Source organism: Triturus cristatus, chromosome 9 (assembly GCF_964204655.1).
Source record: "Triturus cristatus chromosome 9, aTriCri1.1, whole genome shotgun sequence".
NCBI lineage: Eukaryota > Metazoa > Chordata > Amphibia > Caudata > Salamandridae > Triturus > Triturus cristatus.
The window spans coordinates 781255240-781267359 of NC_140592.1; the positions used below are offsets into that span (position 1 = coordinate 781255240).

The 12120-nt window shown below is 43.0% G+C and overlaps 1 protein-coding gene across 1 annotated transcript in view; it reads left to right on the top strand.

Annotated features, from left to right (window-relative positions):
* The window catches only part of LOC146798840 (phospholipid-transporting ATPase IC-like), a 1543528-nt gene that overhangs the window by 605527 nt on the left and 925881 nt on the right, over nucleotides 1-12120 (top strand). The window contains exon 9 of the mRNA XM_085626157.1: nucleotides 11318-11400. Coding sequence (XP_085482283.1) covers nucleotides 11318-11400 — 83 coding nt within the window. The remainder of the gene's footprint in view (nucleotides 1-11317; nucleotides 11401-12120) is intronic.

Genomic DNA, 12120 nt, shown 5'->3' on the forward strand with positions numbered 1-12120 from the left:
GCAAAAGCAGAAGCTGTATCCTTGGATGTGGGCCTGTTGAGAGTGGACCTTTGGGCAGTGGCAGAGCGCTCCATAGTGACAGAACAAACTGTCACTGAGTGGCAGGCTGAAGTTGCGACACTTAAAAGTGCATTCTCAGACCTCTCAGCAAAGACTGCAATCCTAGAGCGCTGAAGATGCAGAAGGTCGCTCCCTGAAATGCAATCTACAATTCGTCGGTTTCCCGAAGGGGGCTGAAAGAAGAACACCTGAGCTGTTGCTACAAAAGTGATTTAAAGATGAATTTCTGGAGGCCTCCCTGTCCTCTTTGTTCATGATCGAGCGAGCTTACTGGGCGCTGACCGATCCCTCCGGCTAGCGCTGCGCTCCGTACTCTTATAGCAAAAATCCTAAATTACAGGGACTGCGACTGTATCTTCCAAGAGGTTCGACGGATGGGAGACACCACCTTCGAAAATCACACAATACTCATATTCCCTGACTACACCCAGCTGGTCCCACAAAAGAGGTTGTCCTTCACTAGTATGAAACAGAAGCTGAGAGCAATGCAGTTGCAGTATATGCTGCTCTGCCCTGCTAAGTTAAAAGTAATGCACAATGGCCATTCTCATTTCTTCTGTACCCCAGAGGTGGTGTGGGATTGGCTGGAAATACAAGGCGAGGGGCGACCTCTGATTTTGAGAAATGCAGCTACTCCATCCCGGGGCACGCAGCACTCATGCAGGTCTAGCAGGCGCCAACAATACAATAAATACTCATCTCAGAGAGTAGTGGTATGTGAGGATGGATCTCTGGAACTGGATCAGCTTACCTCGGACAAAGAGGACGGACAGTTACCTCACATCGATCCGTCCTCATAAACCTATGCTGTTAGAGGAGAAGCAGATACTGAATGGGAAAACAAGAGATTGTTTGAAATGGGAAAAGCAATGCAAATATTTTAGATACCAAGGGCCATTTGTACAAATTTTAGGGATTGCTATTTCCTAATTGTTTTTCATTGGAAATCGCAATTAGGAAATCGCAATTCTTAATATGTGAAACTGATTGAGTTTTATTTAGCGATTCCTATTGGGGCCGCAATCTACCTACCTTATAAATATTTAATGAGATAGGTCACAATTTGCGACCCAATAGAAATTGTGCCATCACAGGGAGTGTGGCTTACTGGGGCCAGGAGACCACCATGTCTGTGATTGTTTTTTAAGAAAGCAACTATTTTTTCTTAAAGGAAAACTGGATGCGTTTGATAAGAACAATTCATACTTTGAAGTTTCATTTTTTAAGAACAGTGAGTGGTCCCTTGGACCACTGTCTGTTGTTAAAAAATATTTGTTTCAACATTCACCAAAAGAAAGGGGTCCCACGGAGACCCATTTCGATTTGCGACTGATTACCTCCACCCTTGAGATGTTGGTAAAAAATGAATGTTTTACAACCGTTATTTGGTCGCAAAATATTCATATATACTACTGCAATTCGGTATTAGGAAGGGGCACCCTAAACACGCCTCTTCCAAATACCTAATCGCTTAACACAAATTGTGATTCAGTAAGATGTCATCAAATCTCAATTTCTGCTCTGTACATATGGAAAAGTATTTTTGCAGTTGGTAATAGCCAGATTCTGCAAATCGGGCCGTTTCCGACTGCAAAAATGCTTTTGTACATATGACCACAAGGCCCTTATTCAGAGGAGGAAAACAAAGCAAAGGAGTAAACCTGTCAAACGAGGTGAGACCAGGTGGAGATTGTAACAAAGCAACAATGTCTCAACTGGAAGTCATTCAGTGAGGACAATTATAATGATAGTGTAAATCACAAGAAGGGAGAACAAAGGAAGGGAGACCACAACGGGATTTGGTAAAGTGTAAAGTAATATTTGTAGGTAGTTGTAACAGCACTACAGTACAGTTTTTTATACTGTGACATACCACACGAGTGTGCACTGAACGTGCTAGTGACAGTGAACGGCACAGTGACACTAGGGTGAAAGAACAGTGTGAACGGCGAAAGGATAAGAACAAATAATTATGTGGTCAATGGTACAATGCAGATATGTACATAGTCACTATTTTGATTCAGGCTGAATTGATTGACCACAACAGCGCCAAAGTTCTGTGCTGGGTAGTCGATGGCGTTTTGACCTGATCAATTACAGGTCATCATCAGGACAATAGTTACTAATTTCAGAGTAGTGCTATATGGGAGAAACGCAGAGAGGAGAGCAGGATGAGCGGATGAGTGCCCTGGTACAGGTTAGTAGTAGAGTTGAAAGATAGGAAAGGTCAGACAATGAACAACTACCTGAGGTGTAGTGCTGCAGAAAATCGGGTCATGCAGAGTGGCCTTAGAGGTCCAATAGGAAATTGGGTCATGCCGAGCGGCCTAAAAGGTCAAGCAAGGCAGCAAATCACGGAGAATCCACTAGTAGGAAAAGAAGAGGTGTAAACTAAGGGCCCTGTGCGACCAAGAGGGACCGATGAGGAAACGGGGGACGACAGGGGCAGAGATAATTAATTCCTGTAACAGATCAGTTGATGATCTGGCGTGGAGAAACAATGGGTGATCGAGAAATCGTAGCCTGTAAATGGAGGCAGGAGCTGGGGTAAAGTGCTGAAAACCAAGCGGGCAGACATAGAGGTGGGAACAGGAGGCAAGAATAGCACATACCTGGTAGGTTTGCGTAGGACTAATTAGAGGTTCCACAAGATCTGGGGGCAATCACTACCTATGGGGATAAGGGGAGAAGGGGAATAAGACCAGAGAGAAAACTGGGTGGGCCACGTATGGTGACGTGGTCAGAGCCGTTCCTGGGTGCGGGGAGCAGAGTTGTTCAGGGAGGCAGAGATCCAATCTCTGAGCATGTGGGAAGATGGCCACTATGAGTCCCATGGGCGAGTGAAGCGTCCCGGTGTTTGGTAAAGTTAGTTGGGAACCGGCGAGGGAGGCCGGAAGAGATAGGAAGCAACGTGGGTCACATGGGTCAAAACGGCTAGACCGGGCGGGGAGTAATCGCGTCTAGTACCTTGGGGGGACCAGTGAGAGCACACGCTGGAAGGGGGAAAAAAGGTAGAAGCACCGAAAGCTGACGTGTGAAATTACAAAATCCAATTGAGAATCTCACAATAATTGTGCATCATATAATGAACGAAAAGGAGTAATTACAATTGAAATGACGCCAACTACATCGGTGGTTGTCCATCGCTTGTGACACAAGTAAATGATAGAGCATTACTTCATGTAAATCAACGTATATACAAAGAATGGTGGAGTAAAAAACAACATTGTTAAGGGGTGTGCAATGTTGAGGTGTCAATACAATTTAAACAGCAGATGGAATATACATTGATATATTTACATGACATAGTCAATTAGTGTCAATAAAGTTGATGGATACAATAGAGAAATGGAGTGTAGTGGCAATGAGGATCATGTTCGGAGTGCACAACCAGTGTGCATGTAGGAGACAGGGCAGAGAATGAACAATGTCAGGGTGGAAAGGACTAAACGTGGAGTGGACAACTATGTCAAGGTACAGCGATAACAGTATTCCATTAGACCAGCGAGTTTAGCCCATTATTGACAGAGTCACAGCGCACAATCCACCTGCACTCGCATTTATTCAGAAGTAGTTGAAAGTTACCACCACGGATCGGAAGTTCTAGGCGGTCAATTAAGTGCCAAACTAAGTCAGTTTCAGAGTGTTTTTTCTCTTTGAAGTGTACAACAAGTGGTGCTGTCTGGACATTACATCTTATGCGGCTTAGGTGTTGGGAAATACGCTACTTTACCATCTGTGTAGTTTGGCCGATGTACAATAGATTGCAGGGGCAACGTATGGCATAGATCACATTGGATGTGTGACAGTTGGAAAATTGTTTAAGTTGGTATGTGTGGGTTATTTTTTAATTTCTAACTCAATTAAATCCAAGTGTCAAATTATGAAATTTCCCCGGATCCTATCGGATCATAATTCTCTCATATGCTCTCTATAAATGGGCAATAGAAATAGCACACCTAATTCATGGACCTTTGAGAAATATCTGCTCTTAGACGAGAACTATTGCAGTCATATAAGGGAGTGGATTCCAAATTTTTTATCTGACAATGAGGGGAGTGCTTCAGTCGAAATAATATGGGACACGCTAAAAGCCGGGATCCGTGGGGAGACTATGCAATGTTCTTTAAAAACTAACAAACAAGCTAAGGAAGTCATGCAGCGGCTACAAGATAACCTGAGAAAGACTGCGGAAAGTTTATTAACTATTACTATCGGCAATAGTCTAGCTAAGAAGGAAGTAATCGAACAAGCGCAACATCAAGTGGCGATCGCAAAAGCTCAAATTACGAATATCTTTTCGGAAAAAGCAATCAAAAAAGCACTCGCCCAAAAAGAGAGGGTATATGAAGTAAATGAACAAATCGGTCATCAGTTAGCCGTTCGTATGAGGCAACAGGCCACCTTAAACCTAATCCGGGAAATTCAGGATTCTCATGGAACCCGCTTAGAGGACCCTAAACTTATAAGAAATGCTTTCTAGCAAAACTACCAAGACTTATACTCCGAAACGGGGGGAGGAGATCAGGCGAGTATTGAGGATTACCTAGATAAGTACAGTCTTGTTAAATTTGAAGCTGAAGATGCAAATATATTAGAAGTGCCCCCCACAGAAGATTAAATCATTGGCATAGTCAAAGACCTACCAAGAGGGAAAGCTACTGGACTAGATTGTATTCCATCGGAATTCTATGCCCTTTTCCTAAATCAAATTAAAAATACTCTGGTTAATCTCATCACGCATATCTTTAAAGGAGATCATCCCCCAGAGTCCTGGTCTCGGGCTAAAATAATCATTTTCCCTAAAAAGAACAAACCTCCGGCTTGGGTCATATCGCCCCATCACTCTCATTAACATCTACTCTAAAATGTATGTGAAAGTTCTGGCCAATAGAATAGCCCCCTTACTCCACAAGGTGATCGCTCCGAGCCAACATGGCTTCATTCCCGGCAGATCTACTACTAATCACATCCATCGAGTAATCACCTTGTTTGATGGTATGGAAGTATCCGGAGACCCTATGGCTCTAATTTTACTCAATGCGGAAAAAGCCTTTGATAGGGTCTCCTGGCACTTCCTATGGGCTGCAATGTCCAGAATTGGGATTCAGAGAGGGTATATTCAAGCAGTTCAAAAACTGTACGTTAATCCAAAGGCCGTAGTGATGGTAAACGGTAGTCTAACAAAAGAGCTGATAATTTTGCGCGGAACACGGCAGGACTGCCCCTGCTCACCATTGCTCTTCGCAATATATATAGACTCTTTTATCAGGCGATTAGAGGAGGACAGAGTAATTAAACCCATAATATCAAAAGGCTATTCCACTAAAACTCTGGCCTATGCGGATGACATTGCTATTGTGACCATCAATCCAAATTCGGCCATTTTCACAATAGAGAATGAGGGAAACAATTTGGAAATGTGTCGGGATATGCACTCAATCAGGGGAAAACCCAGATTGTGTTAAATAAGAAATGCGTGATGAGGGATGCGCGGGTGGTGGAACAAGCTACTTATCTGGGTGTCTGCATTACATCTGATCTAGATAACCTGGTTAATATAAACTTGAAACCAATAACAGCTGCAATCAAGAAAGATCTGCAACGTTTGGATAATCTACATCTCTCTATCATTGGCAGAGTAAACGCGATTAAAATGGTATTCTTCTCCAAAATTCTATATTTGCTTAGAGCAATCTGCTTAGAATTTTTTTATACCTAGGCTTAAGTCGATAGAACAGATATTCTCTAGTTTAATTTGGGCATACTCACAACCACGGCGGGCCTATAAATTTCTTACTCTCCAGAAGGACCGTGGCGGATTAGCTCTCCCAAACTTACAGGCGTATTACTGGGCAACTGTGTTATTATATAGTAAGGAACTACTGCATAATAACTCTGAAGGTCTGGAGGGAGAGGACAATACGCCTTCTACTTTTCAACTACTTCTGGGTAGTGAGAGCAGAGGGTACTGGTGGAGACATCTACATGACAGTTACCACAAAAAAGTTACGTTTAAAACATTACTTAGTGGATTCAAGGTTTGGAAGACCGTCAGGAAATTGTTCGGGATAGGAAGATTCTCTTTCTATACACCCATAAAGAACAATCCAGATCTGCCCAACATGTTTAATGATAAGTATATGCACAAATGGCACAATACAGGAATCAGCCATATAGGTTGACTCTTCTCCTCTGCCGGGATCCATTCTTTGAAGAACTAAAAAATAAATTTGGATTAGACTGGCTGGATTTTTTTAAGTACCTGCAAATTAGAGACTTCTTGTCACAGAAAATAAGCGGGATGGGGGGGGGGGGGGGGCTTGGTAAAAGTTAATCCAGTAGACACATTGTTATCTGGTACAAGAAACACAATTGGGGGCATTTATTCTCACATCAATGCTATGTTTCCCGATGATAAGGAGAAAGTTGCACAGAAATGGCTAGAGAAGGCTGAAATTTCCAACGAAGAGTTTAATTACGCCTATGAAATGTCGCAAACAATTTTAATGTCAACCAAACTCCAAGCACAATTTTTTAAAACCTGTTTCTTTTTATACTATACACCGGATAGAATAGCAAAGTGGGGCAGTGGCATGAGATCTTGCTGCCCTAGATGTATGCTCTATAAGTCTGACTGTATACATATCTTCTCTACTTGTGTAGGACTAAAATCTGTCAAACAAGAGATAGGGAAATTTTTATCCACAATCTTGCATAACACTTCTGCTCTATCCAGTGGGGTTATTTTACTGGGGGCAGTAGACCCTGGAAACACCAGTGCAGGCCATGAACTTATCTTTATCGCAATGGCTGTTTTCAGGCTATGTATTGCCTCAGTGTGGCGAGATAATACTGCCCCCACCTTCCCACAATGGTTGGCCATATTTCTGGCCATCGCAAACATCGAAATTGCTATCTATAAACGCAAGGGCAATTGGCGATGAAAAAAAGGTTTAAAAATGTGGTCCCCGTTAATTGTATGGCGCCAGACTTTAGGCTTTCTGGAATGAATTGTAGGTTTAACGTGTAATCAGATATGGATACATTAATATATGTATTTTTTTTATGCGCTAATTATGAAACTTCATGTTTTACAATTGTATATATTCCTGTCTGTCCGGGGGGGAGGAGGGTTGGGGGGAGTGGGGAAAAACCAAGGTTGTTGTTAAAACTCTGAATAAAGATATTTAAAACAAAAAAAAAAAGTTGGGATTTGTGGCCAACAATGACAAATTCCTTTGTGTTATAGGTGAGGTAGCACACAGAGCAAGATTGGCATTTGTAATGGCCGATAATTGGTGGGAAATCCCACATTGAAGTCACAGATTGGGTTTTCTTTTCATTTTTAGGCCAAGTGATAGCATTGACCAATTTGTCAGAGAGGTTACTACCCCTCTTGTATGAGAAGAGGGGAGGTTCCTTGAAGGGGGCATGGGTTCGCAGTATGGACCAACATTTCTTAATCTGCTTGTTGACCTTGTTGCTTGAGGGACTGTAGGTTGACACAAAGGTGATGCGTGAGTTGGTACGTTTCAGGGAAGGAGAGAGAAGTACTTCCCTGTGGCAGTACCATGCCCGTTTGGATACACGGGAAACAAGGCGTTTGTGGTAACCCCTGTTGATCAATTTCTCAGAGAGAATGGCAGCCTCTCTGAATTAATCTTTGTGCAATTTACAATTTCTCCGGATACGGAAGATTTGTCCATAAGGTAAGCTATCCGTAAGGCCTCTTGGGTGATAGCTAGAGTACAGTAAAATAGTGTTGCATTCTGTGGGTTTACGCTATAGGGTGGTACATATGGCTCCGTCCTCTGCGTGAAGAATGAGATCAAGAAAGGGGAGGTCATTGGTTCTCACATCCAAAGTGAACGTGAGGTGGGCTTGACAATTGTTGAGCCAAAATATGAAAGATGACAGATCTTCGTGTGTGCCATGCCAGAGTAGAAGAATGTTGTAAATGTAGCGACGCCAAAGGTTGATTTTGTTGACAAAGGGGTTTTGAGCAGATAAGAAATGCATGGTTTCAAGATGGTGTACATAGAGGACGGCAAAGTTGGGGGCGAAGCAAGCGCCCATTGAGACACCTTTAATCTGGACATAGCAGGTGTCTTTGTAAAGAAATTGTTATTTATGAGTGCAACACGTAGGAGGTCCATTCTAAACTCAGAGGGGATGCTGGCGGGTCTGGGTCGTGTGTCCAAGAGTTGTTTGATGACAGCCAGGCCTTCAGTGTGGGGTATGTTAGTGTAAAATGATTCAATGTCAAGGCCTATCATTAAGTCGGTTTCGTTATCAAATGGTCTGTCTTCGATGATGTTAATCAGATGTGTACTGTTTCTGGCAAAGGTGTCGGTCAAAGGGACACATTCTTTCAGGATTGAGTCCATGTATTTGCCCAGTGGTTCCAGAATTAAATCACAACCGGACACTATAGGCCGTCCCGGTGGCTCAGATGAGTTTTTATGGATTTTGGGCAATAAATAGATAACTGGAGTTCTAGGGTGTGGATTATTTAAGAAAGCATGTTCTTTTTTGGATATAATGTCAGACTGCAAAGCATGGGTAGTGACTGCTTGTATTTGTTTGCGGATGTCCGGGAGTGGGTCTGTGGGCACGGCGCGGTAATGGGAGATGTTGTTGAGTTGGCGTTGGATTTCTATATCATATTTGTCCATATCCATGACAACTACGCCGCCACCATTGTCTGCAGGTTTGATAACTATGGGTTTGTTGTCGCGTAGGCTGTCTAAGGCCTGTTTCTCACTGAGTGGGAGATTTTAAGGGACAAATTCAGATTGATGTTGTAGTTCCTTGATTTCATGCATGACTAGTCTTTCCAAAGTCAGGATTTCAGGTGGCATCATTGAAGCAGGAGGAAGAAAAGTAGAGGTTGGGTGGAATTGCCTCTCATAAGGTCTTTCGGAGTCAGGTTTATCGGCAAAAAATTGTTTAAGGCGGATGCGCCTAAAAAATAGAAGTAAGTTCACTTGTAGTTTAAAGAAGTTGCTGCAGTCAGCGGGGACAAAGCAAAGGCCCTTACTGAGGAATGAAACTTCATCTGAGGACAAGATATGTTTTGACAGGTTGAAGATGGGAATGGAGGAGCAATTTGAGGTGCTAGGGCCTATGGGTGAGGGATTACCATTGGTGGCTAGGATAGGTTAGGCAATAGTAGTTAGATGCACCATACTTGCCGTATGTGGAGTTGTTGTGTGGTTCGAGGTACTGGGACTTATCTGGGATGCTTCATCATTGTGTGCTGTGCTAAGTTGAGCAGTCATTATTGGGGGCCCCATTGATAGAATTTGCGACGTGTTTGTTGCTTGCCTGCGTGCTGGTATTGATGGTTGGGCCTTGTTTGTCCCCAACCGCGTCCGCGGTTCACTCCTAAAAAAACAGTGGTAGGAGTGGGGGATGGATGGGGTCTATTCTGTGGATGCTCTGAGCTGGGGCCTTCCCCAGAATCTGAATATAGAAGTATTCGAGGAATCCGAGAAGGTACTGGCCTGTTTATTCCTATACCTACCCCAGTTCCTTATTCCTAGGTGGTTGGTAAGGTGTGTTGTAAAATGTGTCAAGCAGGTATGGGTAAGTCGTGTCCTTGTTGTAGTTTTTTTTTCTTTCTGTATTAGCGGCCATCTTCCCGCCTCTATATCCGCCCGCTAGGTTTTCAGTACCTTACCCCAGCGCCTGCTTCCATTTACAGGCTACGATTTCTCGATAACCCACTGTTTCTCCACGCCAGATTATCAACTGATCTCTTACAGGTATTAATTATTTCTGCCCCTGTTGTCCCCCTTTTCCTCATCGGCCCCTCTTGGTCGCACAGGGCCCTTAGTTTACACCTCTTCCTTTCCTACTAGTGGATTCTCCGTGATTTGCTGCCTTGCTGGACCTTTTAGGCCACTCCGCATGACCCGATTTTCTGCTGAACCTCTTAGGCCACCACGCATGTCCCGATTTTCTGCTGCACTACCCTTCAGGTAGTTGTTCATTGTCTGACCTTTCCTATCTTTGAACTCTCCTACTTACTTGTACCAGGGCACTCATCCGCTCATCCTGCTCTCCTCTCCCTGTTTCTCCTATACAGCACTACTCTGAAATTAGTGACCATTTTCCTGATGATGACCTGGAATTGATCCGGTCGAGGCGCCGTCAACCACACAGCACAGAACTTTGGCACTGTTGTAGTCAAGCAATTCATCCTGAATCAAAATACTGACTTTGTACATATCTGCATTGTATCATTGACCACATCATTATTTGTTCTTAACCTTTCGCCGTTCACTCAGTGTCACTGCGCCGTTCACCGTCACTAGCACGTTCAGTGCACACTTGTGTGGTATGGTCACTGTATAAAAAATTGTACTGTATTGCTGTTACAACTACCTACAAATATTACTTTACTCTTTACCACATCCCGTTGTGGTCTCCCTTCCTTTGTTCTCCCTTCTTGTGATTTACATTATCATTATAATTGTCCTCAGCGAATGACATCCAGTTGAGAAATGTTGCTTTGTTACTTATTCAGAGGAGGGCATTAACAAGTCAGAAAAAAAGCTTTGTGACAGACTAAACAGCAGGATTATTGTTATTGGAGGGGCTGCCTAATCCAACCTTAACTTTCTAACTCTATTCCTATGGTCATCCATGGCCATGACTGCCATGTCAACCATCTTGTTCCTAGACTGTGAAAGTCCAGAAATGTCCCCTATGTGCTGGAATAAAGGAAAATAGGTAAAAGTATTTCTAAAGCAATGAAATTGAAGACAAGCCTGCCATTCTACAGTGGCCTGACAGACCTGCTATTATGGTTTCCCCTTGAAGCATCTCCAAACATGTATGAGAAAGCAGCTATGAGTAGAAATGTCCAGCAAACCATCAGACGTTTTTTAATTTTTGGACCAGCTGTGCTTTCTCCATTGCCCAACAGCTTGGTAGATTCCTGCCAAACTTTACATGAGACCTTAAGCCTTTTCTGAGTTCAGGTGAAACTCAGGTCGATCAACAAATGTAATTTGTTACCTGACCCCAGAACACGTAATTACCACTTTCTTTTGCCTTTCCCTTACTTTGCCTGTATCTAGATCTGTTTTAGACATTGTCATTCACTTGTTAGTTATGAGAATCAGATATATTGAATAAAAACATATATCTAAGAATTGAGAATGATGGGATGATAGAACAATTTATGATCATACAGCGATTGGCAGTCTGTGCCTAATTACCATATTTTGTTCACTTTTCCGTTTAGGGAAACAAATCTGAAATTTCGTCAGGCTCTGATGGTCACACATGCTGAACTGAGTTCAATTCAAGCACTGGCAGCCTTTGATGGTGAGTTAAATCAGGTCCAACATTGTCCAGAAGATAATTGTGGATATGTGTGAACTGATCACATGGTCAGTAGTAGGGAATTCCCAGCTTTAAAGATGGCATGTAAACACTGCAGGGAAAAAAACGTTCTACCCGGAGTTTAAGGGTATATATGCAGTTAAGTAAATTAGTCAGTAAAAGGTGAATGTAGCCTCCATATAACTATATATTCCCAGGGGTATACCACTCTAGGTCCTTTGTATATTTCCCAGTGTCTCAGGGTCTTGAATTAGCTGGTCTGCAATCTAGGAACCCATAGATTGCTGGCCCAAAGACCTCAGACCTTTGCATGAAGCTGACTAGGACCGTGCTCTAAAAGCAGCATGAGAAGAGCAGAAAACCATCTCCCTCCACCTGCTATGCCCTTCAAGCCACATCCACCACTGGTACAATGAACTTGCAAACAACACTATGGGCCTGAAAACAGACTCCTGCTTAGAGCAAGTGGCAAATGTGTATGAATTTGTGCCTGTTATTTTCACCAGAAGGGATGCTCAACCTGCCATCTGACGGTCATTAAAGGGTCACTTAGGAATTTGCAAGACCAAAGAAATACTACCAAGGAACTTTTGTTGGCCACATTTAAATTTGTTGATAGAGAGGTTAGTAATGGCATATGTGAATTGTGCATAAAGTGTTAAACATTGGAAAATAGGAATACAGCCAATGGGCTATGGGAAA